We start from the raw sequence: 15,373 nt of genomic DNA on the forward strand, positions 1-15,373 counted from the left end.
AGTGGAGCTAACCACTGGAGCATGGGAATCCTCTGAGTGGCCCCATCCTGAAAAAAGAGTAAGTCTCCCACCCCAGGAACTATCCACGGCCAACAGCTCCTTAGCCAGGGGTAGAGTTGAGATCATCTCCCGGTCTATGCTGGGCTTGTGCTTGGCTTGATCTTGTGTAGGTCTTGTACAGGTAACCATGGCTGCTGTAAACTCATGATTGTGACAGTCATGTCATGTCCAGAGAACAGCATTCACAGCACTCCTCCCCATCCTCCAGCTCTTACATGCTTTCCGACTCTTCCACCATGCTTCCTAAGCCTTGAAGATGATGCAGTTAACACAGATGAGGGATGAGCACTCCTTCCCTTGTTATTCACACTTCGACTGATTATATATTTAGAACTTTTACCTTCCTGGTGGGTTGCCCCATTTTATGATTAGAAAATCTCCCTCTGGATCATTGAAACTTTCTCCCTGGTTCTTTTATTTTTTTAGCATGATATAAGTATAACCATTCTAGGTTCCTTAATATATCTGTCTGAATTGATGCCTACTTGTTATAGATTCAACCATAGCATGTTATAGACATTATCTTATGCAATGGATTTGTTAAACAAAGAAAGAAAAAGTTTAAACTTGCCATTCAGCATTTCTACAAACCTATGTTCATTTTCTTCCTATTTTTCTGCTTGTTGTTCATTATCTCTATTGTTTAGTCCCCAGATTCACAGGTGCTTTTCTCAAATTTGCTTTTCAAACTCTGCAGTGAATTTTTATTATTGTTAATGTACATATAGGTCCAGAAATTCCATTTGATTTTGTAGAAAATGTATAGATTTTCTTCATTTCTATTCTATATTTGATCAGTCACCATAATACTTTTATTTAATCTTCAAAATTAGCTGTGTTTAGTTCTTTGAACATATTTATGATTCCTGCTTTGAAGTCTTTGATCAATCCATCATTTGGGTTTTCTAATAACAAGTTCCTGTCGTCTATTGTTTTTCCTGTGTTTGGGTTGGACTTTAAAGTTTGTTTGGCAGACTCATAAGATTCCATTGAAAACTGCACCTCCTGTATAATAAATTCTGCCTCTCTGGGTATGGGCCTGGTTTTCCGAGGCTTCCTGGGACTGCTTTTGTTTACTTGGTGTTTTATTTGTATGATTATTGACTGTAGGAGACTAAATCTGTAAAACATATTTTCCCTAGTTGTGCAATCTGTGCTATTTCTTCTCAGACTCATTTGTGTGTTTTCTCCTTCACCTGGTTTCCTACAGTCTTTAGTCAACATGTCATATTGCTTAGTATGTGATTTATTGCTCACCAAGCATTTTTATTTAGTTGGAGTTTGTTTTATCTTTGGAGATTCCAGCTGAGTTATTCAAGTAAATGGTGTCTTTCAGTCATATGACAAAGACAGTGTAGAGCAAGGGCTGGAAAGGCACTGGCCCCATGCACAGGACTATAAGACATGAGGTTTCCTTTCCAACTGCAAATAAGTTTACCATTCCATTCATAAATAAGTAAAATGCCCAGTTAATAAAATCTGGTCATAAACCTGTGATTTTTGTACACAGCCATAAATATGATGTATCTTTCCCCTCTAATTTGGGTCTGAACACAATGAGCTCTTAATGGTTAGGCTGCCTGAACTATTTCAACTAGCTCTAGCCACTGTGTCTTTAGTTCTGGGCCACATTCCTTCATTTGTCATGATGCTTGTATACTGGTATCTGTTTGGCATCCTGTGTTTTTCAGTTCTAATCAAGGGTGATGTGTTGTTAGGATTTGGTAACATGTCTAATTGTGTTTTGAGTTTCCCCTACACAGACCACCTCTCCTTCATGTCATTCTTTTTTTGGTTCAGACTCAAGAACAAACTCCACTCCCCCTTTGGCAGAGTAAGTTTTACAATGTCTTCAAACCATCATGCATAGTTCTGTGTTTCCTTCAGATACAGCTCCACTCTGGAAACCCTGTCTTCTCTCCAGCTGGTGGGGAGTTACACAGAAATCAGGAACTACATCGCCATGACCACTGCAATCCTGAGTCGTTTGTATGTAGAGAGCAAAAACACATCTATGTGTGGCCTATGGTCACAGATACAGGATGTATTGATTTCTTCAGCATGCAAATTACCTTCCACAGACCAGGTACGGCCCTGAGCAGGGCAGGGAGTGTCTAGAAACCTGGACAGCAGCAGTCCTTTGAAAGCTGCCTTCTCAGCAAGGACTCTTGCTCCTACAACCCAGGCAGGAAAGGGGACCTGGTATGCAGGTCGCTAGGGTTGACTATCATTATGGATAATTCTCCTAGCGTTTTATGAATAAAAAGCATGCATAAATTTAATGTTTTTCTGTTAACAACCATAAGCCAAGGGATAAAGTAAAAATTGTATGCCTGCCCTTTCTTTCTTTCTTTCTTTCTTTCTTTCTTTCTTTCTTCCTTCCTTCCTTCCTTCCTTCCTTTTTTGGAAAAATCAATGTTTTTAAGTTTTTAAAGATTTACTTATTTCTTGTGTATGGTTATTTTGCCTATGCATATATCTGTGTTCTTGGTGCTCATGGAGGCCAGAAGCAAGCATTGGATCCCCTGGAACTGGAGTCTCACATGGCTGTGAGTCACCATGGGTGCTGGGAATTGAACTTTGGTCCTCTAGAAAAGCAGCCAGTGCATTTAACCACGGAACCATCTTTCCGGCCTCAAGTACAGTTTCTTAATAAATGTCTATGACTCAAAGATTACTGCCCTTACAGCGTTTCTGCAACTCTGATTTATAATGGTCGCTGGAGAACATTTCAATAGAATTACAGGATACTCGCTCTACTAGACCTAATAATTTTCCTTCCTCTGACATTTTTCTTCTACTTCTTCAAAGTTCCATTTAGTCCTGTCCTTTATTTCAGCTTCTATTGTATCAGTTTCCTACTAGGGTCTGGTAAGGCTGGCCAGAGGCACATCAGAGTCAAGCTGGACTGGAAGGAAACTTTGAGACAAAGGTCATGATCTTGCTACAAAAGGGCTGGCCTCTAGGAAGCCTCTTCATAGAAAAACACACTGTGTGCTCCATTTGTCCCTAATCAAGCTTTGTTTGCAATAATGATAATCTCTCTCTCTCCCTGCCCCCCCTCTCTCCATTTGTTGGCTTGTTTCTGCTGTTTAGGAAGCAATGATGGATTCTATTCACATATTGAGAGACCTCATAAACTTCCCTAATAAGGTAAGGGCTATTTTTTTCTCAGTGTTATTCTCCTGAATTTTGTGTAATTTTAAAGGCCATGATCAAGACTTGATATGATTTTGAATTTTATTTTATTTATCTTATTGAGATTAGAGACATCACTTTCTCCTAAATGTTCCTCTGAACAGCATTATCTACCTCAAGCCATGCCTGGAGACCTTTTGGTCATGCAGAAATAAAAGTAGAAAAGGGAATCAACAAGTGCCCTGGTCGGGGTATGAAGCACTTTGGTGGGCGGATTGTTCTTTATTGATAACTTGTGGTGTTGGGTTTCCCCATGGCCACGCCTCTTTGTTTTCTCAAATCTTTAACATTCCCCAGAGTCCTTCAATAAATAGGTGTCTTCACTATGCTGGTCTTTGAGAGATGACAAAAGAACTAAATTGGTGTCCCTCATTGCCACTAGTCAGCAAATCTTGCTGCGATTACATCTGTCTTCTTACCCTTTCACTAGAAAATAAAATTCAGAGCTCCCAGAAAGCATCCTTTCTGTGCTCAGGAACCTACCCACCACCACTCTGTGCAGCCCCAGTCCACCCTGTGCATGTGTGTGTGTGACTGATGTCCCCGAGATTGGGACATGTCCAACCTAAATAGCTGGTGCTGGTAATTTCATCTCCGTCATACTGTTCTCCAGTGTTTGTCTCCTTGGGTTGTCCATGATCAGCTGCTTCTTCTTTTATCCCTCTTCTAGGTGATCTCAAAGTATGTTACAACTCCCATTCATTTCTTTAAATATCCATTTAGTAAAGCCCACCCTTCTCCAGCAGCTCTCACTTCTAGGCAACTCTTTAGAGTAGAGCATTGAGGTGGTCCCTGAGTTTGCGGTCAATGCCCGCTGTCCGTCCTGCAGCTGTACCAGTTGCAATGGCTTTGCATATTCTTAGTGTTGAAGCTGAAAGATTCTCCACACTTCCAATTCTACTAGACAGCTCCTCTTAGCCTCCTTTTTTCCTTTACAGGACATGGCATGGTGGAGGGGGGGGGCAGGGATCTCATTTCATGGCCTCATGACTCAGTTTTTAGTTGCCATCCTGGGCTCTCCAGTTGCCTCCTCCCTGTCATATTGACATGGTCGGTGTTTCTCCAACATCCTCTCCTGGAGACCTCTTCTAGTCTATCAGTCTTAAATAGATGTGATTATATTAGACTGTGCATTTCACATCCTCTTCTAGCCTATTATTAGTCTGAAATCGACATGATTGTATCAGACTCTGCATTTCACATCCTCAGCCCAGCCTTCTCTCATGTGCTGTAAACCAGACTCACATTTCCAAGTTGAGAGCCACTCCATTTTCTTCCTGCTTCCTTTGGCTCAAGATGGGACAGCACTGCTACCCAGAATCGAGACAATCAGAGCATTATGTAGAAAAGAATAAATCAGCTAGTCACTTCCTCTCTCTTAATACCATTCTACAGCTTTGTGTTCACATTCAGGAACACGCAAACATTTCACCGTAGCCTGTATGCTTTGTCTCCTTTGATTTACGTTTTTCTTCACCTGGGTCCTTCAACCAACCACACTCTTGCTTTATTCTGGCCAATAACTAGGGTAGTTGGCCTTGTCCTGTGGTGCCCTACCTTTGGCTCAGCGGAGAACTGAAAATGGTCCTTAGACACTCCTCACAGATGTCACTGTCACCTTGCACCCTCTCTTCTCATTGCCTGGGCTGTCTCCTTTGGTAGTTTTGTTCTTAGCAGCTGTCTTGTGTATTTCTTTATGTTTCTGCTTTCTGTCACTGGAGTGTGAGTGCCACGATGACAGAGAAATAGAAGTAGAATGAGTGACAGACACTGGTGACCCTGTCAGCTCTTTTCCATTCTTCCTCCTAAGTCTCTTCTTCATCTTTAATACTGATTAACAGTCATGCCACATCTGGATTTAAAGGCAGGACTTCCCTTGACCACATCTCCCCTCTTCTACACATCTCCCTTCATAAAACACATCTGGTCAGGTCACCAGCTACTCAATATGCCTGATGGCTCCCTACATTATAGATAATGCTCAGATAGATTCTCCACACAGCACACAAGGACCTCACTGGCCCAGTTCATTATCTCTGTATCTCCCCTTGCACACCACCTTGTCTATGTTCTGTCATTCTAGATGTTTCTCATATTCTTGAAGGGGTAAGTTTTCTCCTAACCTAGAACAGGTTATTTCTTTTCCTTTGAAAATATTAGTTTCTCATCAAATCTGGTTTCAAATGCCATAATCTCCATGAAACTCTCAGGGATCTGATGACTGAGTTCATTTGACTCCACATAAACATAGCACTTGAATTGGGATTTGGGGCACATCTGTCTTCTAACTCTAATTCTCCCAGGATAAGCTGTGGTAAAGTAATATTAGCTGCTATAACAAAGCCCTGGTGTCCAAGTAACTGAACACAGAGAAGGCATTTTGTGAATGACCTTCTCATGGAGACTCAACTTGTCCCTCTCTCATTCTCTTGCATCTGGCATCTCCACCCTGTGACTTCCCAATTCAGGGGAGAAGAACACAGATAGGGTGTGCCACATGTCAGTAATATCACCCTGGAAGTGACAAGCCTTATCCCACACATTTTCCTGATGACTGCTGCACACATAGCCTCACTTGGACTCCAGGACCTGGAGTATGGAGTTTTTGCCCAGACGTGACTCCTCAGAAGGCTCGGGAAGGTGAAGGTGGTAAAGATCGGCCCATGCCTGCCTGTGGTCCTTTTGTCCATCTCTCAGAAATGAAGCTGAACATGATTACTATTTCCAAAGTAACCATTCCTGATATTTTTGCTTGTTTGTTTAAAAAATTGTGCAGTACAAAAATTGGACATAAAGCACCTTATGTGTTTTGATGGATGACAGTTCTTTCCATTTTAAACCCTATTTCGATGTTAGTTCTATAAGCAGTTTAAATGCTCTTCCAGGGGCAGAGGAGATGTCTCAGCCATTAAAATGATTTCTGGTCAGGCATGGAAGCCAAGTTCATGTCCCCAGAACCTGTGTAAAAAGCTAAGCACAGTATCTCATACCTATAATCCCAGAATTAGAGAAGCAGAGATCGGGAGAGGCCTGGGCCTTGCTAGTCATTCAGTCTAGCCAATTGGTGAGCTCCAGGTTTAGTGAGAGACCTAATCTCAAAAAAAAAAAAAAAAAGTGGAAAGTGATCATATGAATGTACACACAAACACACACACACAAACATGTAAATGTACACACATACACAAATAAAACTCAAAAAATTCACTTCCAAACTACCTTCTTTTTTACAGATTGGTGAAGAATTTCACTTTAAAAGCTATTTCTAAGTCATTGCTCATTATTGGTTAAATAGTTGTGACTATAAGAAAACAGAATCTACTCTATTTCACCACACACATTTATTTAATAGTTGCTAGAAGCTGCTAAAAACAAAAGAAGGAGATATTTAATCCCTGTCTTATAAACACTGATAAATAAAATTAAATATGGAAAGATATCCTTAAAATATTATGCTACCTGGGTGGTGGTGGCACATGCATTTACTCCCAGCACTCAGTGGCAGAGGCAGGCAAATCTCCGTGAGTTCAAGGCCAGCTTGGTCTACAGAATGAGTTCCAGGACAGCCAGGGCTCTTTTACAAAGAGAAACCCTGTCTCAAAAACAAAACAAAACAAAAACTGTGCTAATAGCCCTCTCATTAGGAGAGGGTCACAGGCAACAGTCAATCATCCCCAATATAAGCTAGGAGCTGTTGGATTACTACATGAGGAAGGCAGAATTGTGGCTCTTAACTGTAGCATAGTGAGCACATTTTCAGAGTGAGTCTTTATCAGTTTACAGAGTAAAGTATTCAGAGTTAAAAATAATGCCTGAGATTTTCCATTATAAAAAAAAAAGAACCTAAAGAGGGAATGTAAGAACAAATGCTGCCTGGAGAAGGGAGGGGCTCATGAGTATGCATCCTAGCTGAGCCCTGTGGATAGTTGATGGCTACTGGGGAAGGGAAAGTCAGTTTTCTTTAAAGGTGTGGCCCCTGGTAGATGGATCTCACTCTGGTGGATGATCCCACGCCCATTAATACTCGGGTAACAAATTGGACTTCGAGGAAGTAAGCAGATTAATTAGGTGAAGGGGTGGGAAGAGGATGGGATCAAAATACATAGTATCCATATAAAATTTCCAAAGAATTAATAAACATATGCTTATTTATTAAATGCTGCTAGTGAAGAATAATTGTCTAAGGAGAGCAACAGGTGTGCTGTGACACTAGCCCACTCTCTCTGCCTTGACAAACTCTCAAAAATGTTGTATAGTGAAAGTTTATAAAGAGGGAAGCTGAGAAGGAGGGGTTTGCTAGGGAAACAGAGGGTGAAGGTATTACAGGTAGAGGAATATACATGGCATTGGGGAAAAAAAAAAAACTTGGTTATTGGGGGATGATAAAAGTTCAGTGCAGCTTGAAAGAATGGATGTTGGGGCCAATATGTTAAAGGATTTATGACATGCTTTTTAAAATATGCACACCATGTTAAAGCATGAAGGGCTATAAAGGACCTTATATTTTTCCTTGGTCATTGTATGAATGGAGAAGTTAAACATCCTAGAACAAATTCTCGCTGGAAACGGTGTCCACACATCACCTAACACCAAACATGAGCTGGGTTCTGTTGCCTTGACCCCACGTTGAGTGGTTTTGATCCCTAGTAACAGGGAAAGAAGCAAGAGTCTACACACCACATGCCAGGGAACATCTGACCACATCCCCTCTTCCCATGCAGCTGAGCTGGCTGAGTGCCATGCACATCCTCACATATGCCCAGATGTTCCTCCATCAAGGTCAGTTCTCCAGGAAGTTGCTGGTCAACAAAAAACTGGGAATTGAACTTATCCTTCTCATCTCTGGAGTCTGGGAAGCTGCCAGAGAAGACAAGAGAAATGGGGACTATCTGCAGGAAGAAGGCCTGAAGATCATCTCCGACACGTTACTAGTAAGATGTTCTATCCACCTGCAGAACTGCAACCACAGGCCTGGGTGCAGCTCAGTGGTAAACGTGTGCTTGGCAAACACCAGACCCTTGATTCCATCCCCAGCAGATACACACACACACACACACACACACACACACACACACACACACACACATTAAACCAACAGACAAAACAAACAGCTGCTCCCTTATCACATGTTAGCCAGTATTTATATCCCTTTCCCCACTGAATATTAGATTTAGTTCCTGAAGAGCTCAGCTATGGTTCTGGGTGGCAGTTCAATGTTCAGAAATGTTCACCTGGAATGTTAAGTGTTTTGTGGCAGTAGTGTTCTGTGCCCAGTGTTCTGATAGTTTTTTATTTGGGATTTGGGACATACTTTTTTTTTTGCAGAATGATATGAAGTCACACAAAAGACTGCTTGCATACATTAATTTCGAAAGTGGCCCTGCTGATCTATGGTTGTTAAAAAAAACAAAGATGTCTATTTCATCTATTTCTGCTGCAGTGGTTTTGAGAAGTTGTCTCAGATATTTTATTTTAATCTTGTGAAATGGCCAATGTTCTGAGGAAGCAGTCAGTTAGTATTAGATGTTTTCTCTCCTTCCCCCCACCTGCCATCCCTTCCACTCAAGTTTGCTGGTTTATTTAGCCAATAGCTATCAGAATACTTTGGAAATTATAGAGCAAATAATAGTATATTTGAATCTGGCAGCTTGTCGTTATTGTTCACATGCACATGTTAAAATGTCTTCCGTCTGAACCTGTACTAAATCTCAGGCTTGTGCACACACCAATCGACCCAAAGGTTTGACAAAGAAATCATACTATCAAAACTCTTCTTATGAACTAGGTAGCACCAAAAGCATAACGATCTTTAAAAAAAACAAATATCAGTGAGATGCACCAAGATTGGAAAAAGCCATTTGTGCCTTTAGTATCATTGCCCTTTTGGTTTTGTATCCATTTGCTCATTCATCTTACGAGCATCCTCCTCTCCCTCCTGTGTTTGCAGGCCTGTCTCTCCCTGAGCCACCAGCGTCAGCTTCACATAAGCACTGGGCAGATGGAGTTCTGGACCGTTCTCCATCACAGCTTCCAGAGTTCTGTCCAGAACCTGGGCTTCATCTGGGTCCATTTCCCTGGTGACCTGGCCTTGCACAGTTCTGCTCTAGAGGAATCACACAGTCCATGCTACATCAGTCAGCTCATGGTCTTTATGAGCAGCCCTTATCCAGCAGGACAAGCTCCTGGACAGGTACAGCTCATGGCCTCTGCCCCTTCTAGTGGCAGTTTAAAACTTTCAGTGACTCGACTTCTGTTAAAATAAAAACAAATCAAATAACTCTTTGGAATCATCCTTGTTTCCAAAGAGAAGCCACTTTGAAGTGGCTAAAGATCACTCTTGCTCTGTCCAAGGTGGCCTGTAGAAGGCTGGTGACAGAAGGTGGGAAATATGTTTTGCACAGGCAAGACCAGATGGAGAAACAGAAGAGTTATTAGACCATACCACAGAAGGCACTGTGGGCAAGTCCAAGGGGCAGGGGGAATGATTAACCTTACTCCTGAGCTGTTTATATGGGGTCCATTTCTGGGTAGATGGGCGGGCTTCTCATGGTCATGTTAATTAGTACAGCTTCCAGCAAGTTGTTCTTTTGACACTGGCCATTTGGGCTAAGGTGCCATAGGTCATTAAACTCTAGTTGTTTGCCTAAGATGTCACAGGTGCTTGAAGTCAGGCTCCTGGGGATCGTGGCCTGATTGTTTAATTATCAGGATTTCTGTTTTTATTCTTGGTCTTTTGTTTTTACAAATTTCTCCAGAAAAATCTTAGCAGAATTAGGGCTAATTGGTCTCTGATAGGATTCTCTGCAGTATTCACCTTGGGGCATTCTAATCTGTGTCTGGGAGTCCATGGCCGGAACATGCGGTGGAGTGGTCAAGCCTGAAGCAGGTTTCATTGTTCCTAAAATCAACACAGAGTTCAATCAGAACAAAACAGAGGCCATGCTAATGAAGAGGTGTGTGTGATCTGTCCCGGGTTAGGGGTGTGGAAGTCTTCAGAAGGATTCCAAGGTCTTTGCACTTTGCTGTGAGCATCTACATTCAGAATCCACTAGTGCTACTGGGTGTGTGGATCACGTGAGTCAGGAAAGGCAGAGAAGTGGTGTATACAATGTTTATCACATTCTCTGCCTTCCCACCCAGCTCACCGAAGTGTGGTTCCTCCTCTTCCTCTTCTTGCCCCTCCTCCCTTCCCTCCTCCTCTTCTTCCTTCATCTCCTTCTTCTCTACCTCCTCTTCCTCACCCTCCTTATCCTCCCTCTTTTTTTAAAAAAAATTAGACAGCCGGGCGTTGGTGGCGCATACCTTTAATCCCAGCACTCGGGAGGCAGAGGCAGGCAGATCTCTGTGAATTCGAGGCCAGCCTAGTCTCCAGAGCGAGTGCCAGGATAGGCTCCAAAGCTACACAGAGAAACCCTGTCTTGAAAAACAAAAAACAAAACAAAACAAAACAAAACAAAACAAAATTAGACAGGGTCTCACTCTGTATCTGTAGCCATTGGAGTCTCTGCTTCCTGAGTGCTGGGACTGAAGACATGCACCACCACACATATCCAGATACTTCTTTTTATAAAAGCTCTTAACGTTTGATTTTAACTTAGAATTATCATTTTAGCAAGGAAAACATACAAGGAACATTAAATCTCCTCTTCCCCCATCCACACAAACCCTGTCAATCTATCTCAATAAACTCATTTTGTCTTATCAGAACTGGAAAGACAGTATGACTCCAGTTACTTCCTGCTTTTCTTTGCCTCTCTTTGTCTTTCTTTGTTTTGCTTGTTTGTTCATTTGTTTGCTGAGACAGGTTCTCTCCACACAGCCCAGCTACCCTGGAACTCACTGTGTAGACCAGGCTAGTCTGGAACTCACAGAGATCCACCTGCCTCTGCCTCTAGGAAGTACTGGGATTAAAAGTGTGTGCCACCGTGCCTATCTGCTTTTCTTCTTTGACTCAACTGTTGGCTTCATTTTCTTTGTTCTCCAAGGTGGGTGGTGTGGTGAGCCCTAGGCTCTACAGCTGCAAGAGCAGAAGACCTATTCTCAGAGGACGACTGAAGACACCTGTGACTGTGGAGTTTGGGGAGGAAGACCACCGGGTAAAGACAGCTGACCCACTGCCTCTGCTTCATTTAGCCTGGACTGGCTGCTTTCTAGTGCATTTGCTTTCCCCAAGACAAACAGCCTGACTTGCTCTCTTTCCGATGAACAGCACAAGAGAAATCCCACTATGTACACACTGATTCGGGATGAAGTAAATCTCCACCAGTTCATTGGGCTTTCTGAAAAACCCCAGGAAACATTACAGATACAAATCGAATTCTCTAAGCCGGTTACAAGAGCCTTCCCCATCATGCTGTTAGTAAGGTGTGTGAAGGTGGCAGCTATGGTGATGGAAATGAGATTATAACATGATGGAGTGTCCTTAAGGGTTTTTATGAACAAACAAGTGATTAGCTTTAAAGCAATAATAAGGGTCATCTTTTAAAGAAATTATATGTATGCCTACATGTACTAAGTATATATATATATTTAGAAAATGAGCTCCCATGCTTTTTAAATGTTAGATTCCTGCCTGTTAACTAGAATGAGAAACACCTGAGTTTCAGTCATGCATACTATGACACCATTTGGAAGTCTGATAACGCCAGAGTATAGACCTGGACCAGATTGTTCTATTGTTCCCGCACTCACTTGCTTCTTTTCTCTCTTTTTTCCCAGGAGAAAAATGTATTAAATTTTTTATTTCCATGGAGACTTGATAAGTTAATTCTCTTTCTCAGTGATGTTGAGTTTGTGAGATTAGATTGGTCTCAGCTAGTGGCTAGACTATGTGGAAAGGCTACTGGAGATTCTTTGGATTCTCAGGTTGAAAACACTGCTAGAAGCGGCTGTGGTTACCGAGTGGCAGGTGGGGAGGGGCAAAGTCTTCTGGGAGAACCAGCTCTGGTTATTTGGGTTCTGGGGGTCTCCATGTGTGGGCAGAAGTTAGCTGTTCCACTGCAGCTGTTTAAGCATGTGAGTTCCTCCACTGGCTGGGGGACTCAGGGGCAAGGGTCAGTGTTGTGTCTCTGCTGGGCAGACAGGCTCCATACACAGCTGAGTCTCAATTCACTGATTTGACTCTATCTGCCAAGGGCGCTGAGCCATCAGATGGCTAGAGGTTTCTATTGACTTAAAGAATCTGGATTTTTTTGCCTATTTAATTCTTCAAAGTCACATACAAAAGGGAGGTGCTTGGGATTTTCTTTATGTGAATAGTTTGAGCCTCTGTTCTCTACCTGCCAATTCCCCACTTCCTGACAGTACGATGTTCTCATCCCACAAATAGAGCTGGGTGTTATTCTTACTTTTTCATGAAGTAGGTTGTGGTTTGTTCTTTACAAATATAGGGGATAAAGTGTTAATGTGTGTGTGTGCGGGGGGGGGGGGTGGTGTTGGAGTTAAGGGGCTAAGCATACCAGGGGATGAAACACATTGGTTCTTTTTAGCCCTGACTATCTCCAACTATCCCTTTTTAGAGAAAAGTACGGGTTGTCACAAAGTGCATCAGTAAAGTCTACACAGGCAAGAAAAGCTGCATCTCACTACTTCCTGTTTGCCCCTAGGTTCTCCAAGAAAGCCACGCCTACTGATTTTCTTGTGAAGCAGGTGTACTTCTGGGATGAGCAGACTGTACAAATTTATGTACCTGCCGTTCCAGTGAAAGGTGAGTGGGCGCTAAGCCTTGGAAGTCTCCACTCTCTTTATGTGCAGAGGACTTGCTTGGGCCTATGTGTGCATGGCAGTGTTTTTCTTTCTTTTTGTATCAACATCCAAGTCTGTACCACCACATAAAGCTTAAAACATTTTAAGAGTAAAATTTATCAGCTTTGTTTTAATTAAAATTATATCCCCTTCTTTTTCCTCCCTTCAATCTATCCTTGCTCTTTCTTCAAACCATCACTATGTTACACATACATACATGCATACACATACACACAAATGCCTAAGTATATAAATACAACTTGCTCAGTTCATTGGATATAAATGGACATTTATCAAAATTTTGTAATATATCAAGGCTGACTGCTTGGTATTGGATAACCAGTCAGGTGGCTCATCCCTGGGTATGATCATTTCTTTCACTCTTATCATTCATTAGTTGCCTGTAACTCTTTGTCTAAGTGTGGGACCAGTGAGATTGTCCCCCTTCCATATTGCAGGCTCTATTGATGTTGTACTTCTTCCGGTCTAGTTTAGACAGTCGTGTTGTTGAAGTGACATGGATGAAGCTTCCCTAACATTTCTTTCAGGTACAATCTCACAGTAGATTTCCTAGTCATCTGGCTCTAAGAGTCTTTTCACCCATTCTTCTGCAGTGTTCCTTGAGCCTTAGTTGTAGATGCTTTGATTGGAATTGGACACTCCACCATCATTTGTACACTGTGTTTTGACCAGTTGTGGGTTTCTGTAGTTGCCTGCATATGTTGCAAAGTGAGGTCTCTTTAATGAGGAGAACTTTTAGATTTGGGGCCACTGTTAGAAATCAATTCCTAATATGTGAGTTTTAAGAAAAATCATTTATGTGTCTTTGAGCGTGGGTACAATGTTAGTGTTTTAACATTTTAGATCTCTGACCAATTTTTATTATTGAATAGAATATGAAGAATGGTCTGATTTTATTCATTCTCCCATTCATTCATTTATTGTGTGTGAAAGAGTGTATGGTATAATGTATAATGTATGTGGTTTATGCCCATATGTGTGGCCAGGTGTGCAAATCTCTGTCTGCAAAGCCAGAAAAAGATGTCAGGTGTCCTGCTTTAATGCTCTCCACCTTAGTCCCTTGAGACAAGGCTTCTCCATGGACCTGAGACTAGACTGGTGTCCAGTAAGCCCCAGGCAGCATCTTTCTCCAATTCCCACACCAGTAGATTACAAGGAAATGTGTAACTCCATCAAACATTTTATGCAGGGATTTGAACTCATGTCCTTATGCTTGTACAGCAAGCACTCTTATCCACTTGCTATCTCCCTATCAATTCCATAGTTTTACAAGCAACTAATATCTAATTGCCCCCAAACCATTTATTTAAATATCTCAGGAGAAAACTTTAAATAAGTGAAAAGTTAAATACTTTTACTTTTAAATATCAAACTTATCTGGAGATGATTAATTAAATTCACATGGTTGGTGTATTGTCCAAAGAAGCATAGTGTTTGACAGAGTCGCTAGTGGTCTGAGAAGAAGCAGAAATGGCTTGAATGGTATCTAAGTAGAAGCTGAACTATCTCCATCCATTCCTGGGTGGGATGATCCCTTTTTGTCAGGAAGGACTTGGAACATGGTGGCACTGGAAACACTGTTTTCCCCCCAGGCACTCTCACTCACAAATGAAAAGTTGTGGTGTGTTTAATTCACTGCAAATGCCCCAAAGCAGGAAATGGCCAGAATCTGATGCATTTTTCAGTCCTTCCCTCTTTGTCTGTCTGTCCCCAGTGGCCTTTCCACTTGCATTTGGGATGGAGCATGCCACTTGAAAAGTTCAAGTTTTATTGATGCATCTCCCCTCTTTTCTAGGGACCAATGTGGGGTATTTGTCCCTATTAGATGCTGATTATGACAGAAGACCTCCAAACAAATATCTTGCTGGGGCAGTAAACTATACAGTGAATTTCCAGTGGATCCAGTGTGTGTTTTGGGACAAGACAGGGTGGAGATCCGAAGGTCCTTGTCCACATCCGGGAAGTTCTCCTGAAAAAGTCAACTGCAGGTACGAGCATCCTACTGGGGAAAAAGGCCTGGGAATTTTAACAACTGGCTCTATTTTCATCCACATTTGTGTCAGTCCCTGGGGCCTTCTGTGAACGGTGTCCTCTCATGAAAGTTGGTCAGTCTTGATTGGTGTTACCCTAACAGAATATGCTTGCTACAGCTGTCTGCATGTCAGTCTGTGACTCCCAAGGAAAGGGGCTGATGTCTTCTGGGCATCCTGTTGAGCCACCTGTAATGACTGGATGTTGCAGGTCATTTAGTGCCCACTGAGAAATGAGACAGCGTGTGGATGGGCATGAGTCCATCTAATCCTTACCATAGATGCAGGACATCCTGTGACTATGTACTCTGTAGTCAGGCAGG

The 15,373-nt window shown here is 42.1% G+C and overlaps 1 protein-coding gene across 1 annotated transcript in view; it reads left to right on the forward strand.

Annotated features, from left to right (window-relative positions):
* Nucleotides 1-15,373, forward strand: part of Pkd1l1 (polycystin 1 like 1, transient receptor potential channel interacting) — a 133,418-nt gene that overhangs the window by 48,801 nt on the left and 69,244 nt on the right. Inside the window, exons 20-27 of the mRNA XM_035453022.1 lie at nucleotides 1,948-2,146; nucleotides 3,157-3,213; nucleotides 7,977-8,186; nucleotides 9,203-9,445; nucleotides 11,241-11,351; nucleotides 11,471-11,619; nucleotides 12,861-12,961; nucleotides 14,816-15,008. Coding sequence (XP_035308913.1) covers nucleotides 1,948-2,146; nucleotides 3,157-3,213; nucleotides 7,977-8,186; nucleotides 9,203-9,445; nucleotides 11,241-11,351; nucleotides 11,471-11,619; nucleotides 12,861-12,961; nucleotides 14,816-15,008 — 1,263 coding nt within the window. The remainder of the gene's footprint in view (nucleotides 1-1,947; nucleotides 2,147-3,156; nucleotides 3,214-7,976; nucleotides 8,187-9,202; nucleotides 9,446-11,240; nucleotides 11,352-11,470; nucleotides 11,620-12,860; nucleotides 12,962-14,815; nucleotides 15,009-15,373) is intronic.

The sequence above is a fragment of the Cricetulus griseus genome (assembly GCF_003668045.3).
Source record: "Cricetulus griseus strain 17A/GY chromosome 1 unlocalized genomic scaffold, alternate assembly CriGri-PICRH-1.0 chr1_1, whole genome shotgun sequence".
Lineage (NCBI taxonomy): Eukaryota > Metazoa > Chordata > Mammalia > Rodentia > Cricetidae > Cricetulus > Cricetulus griseus.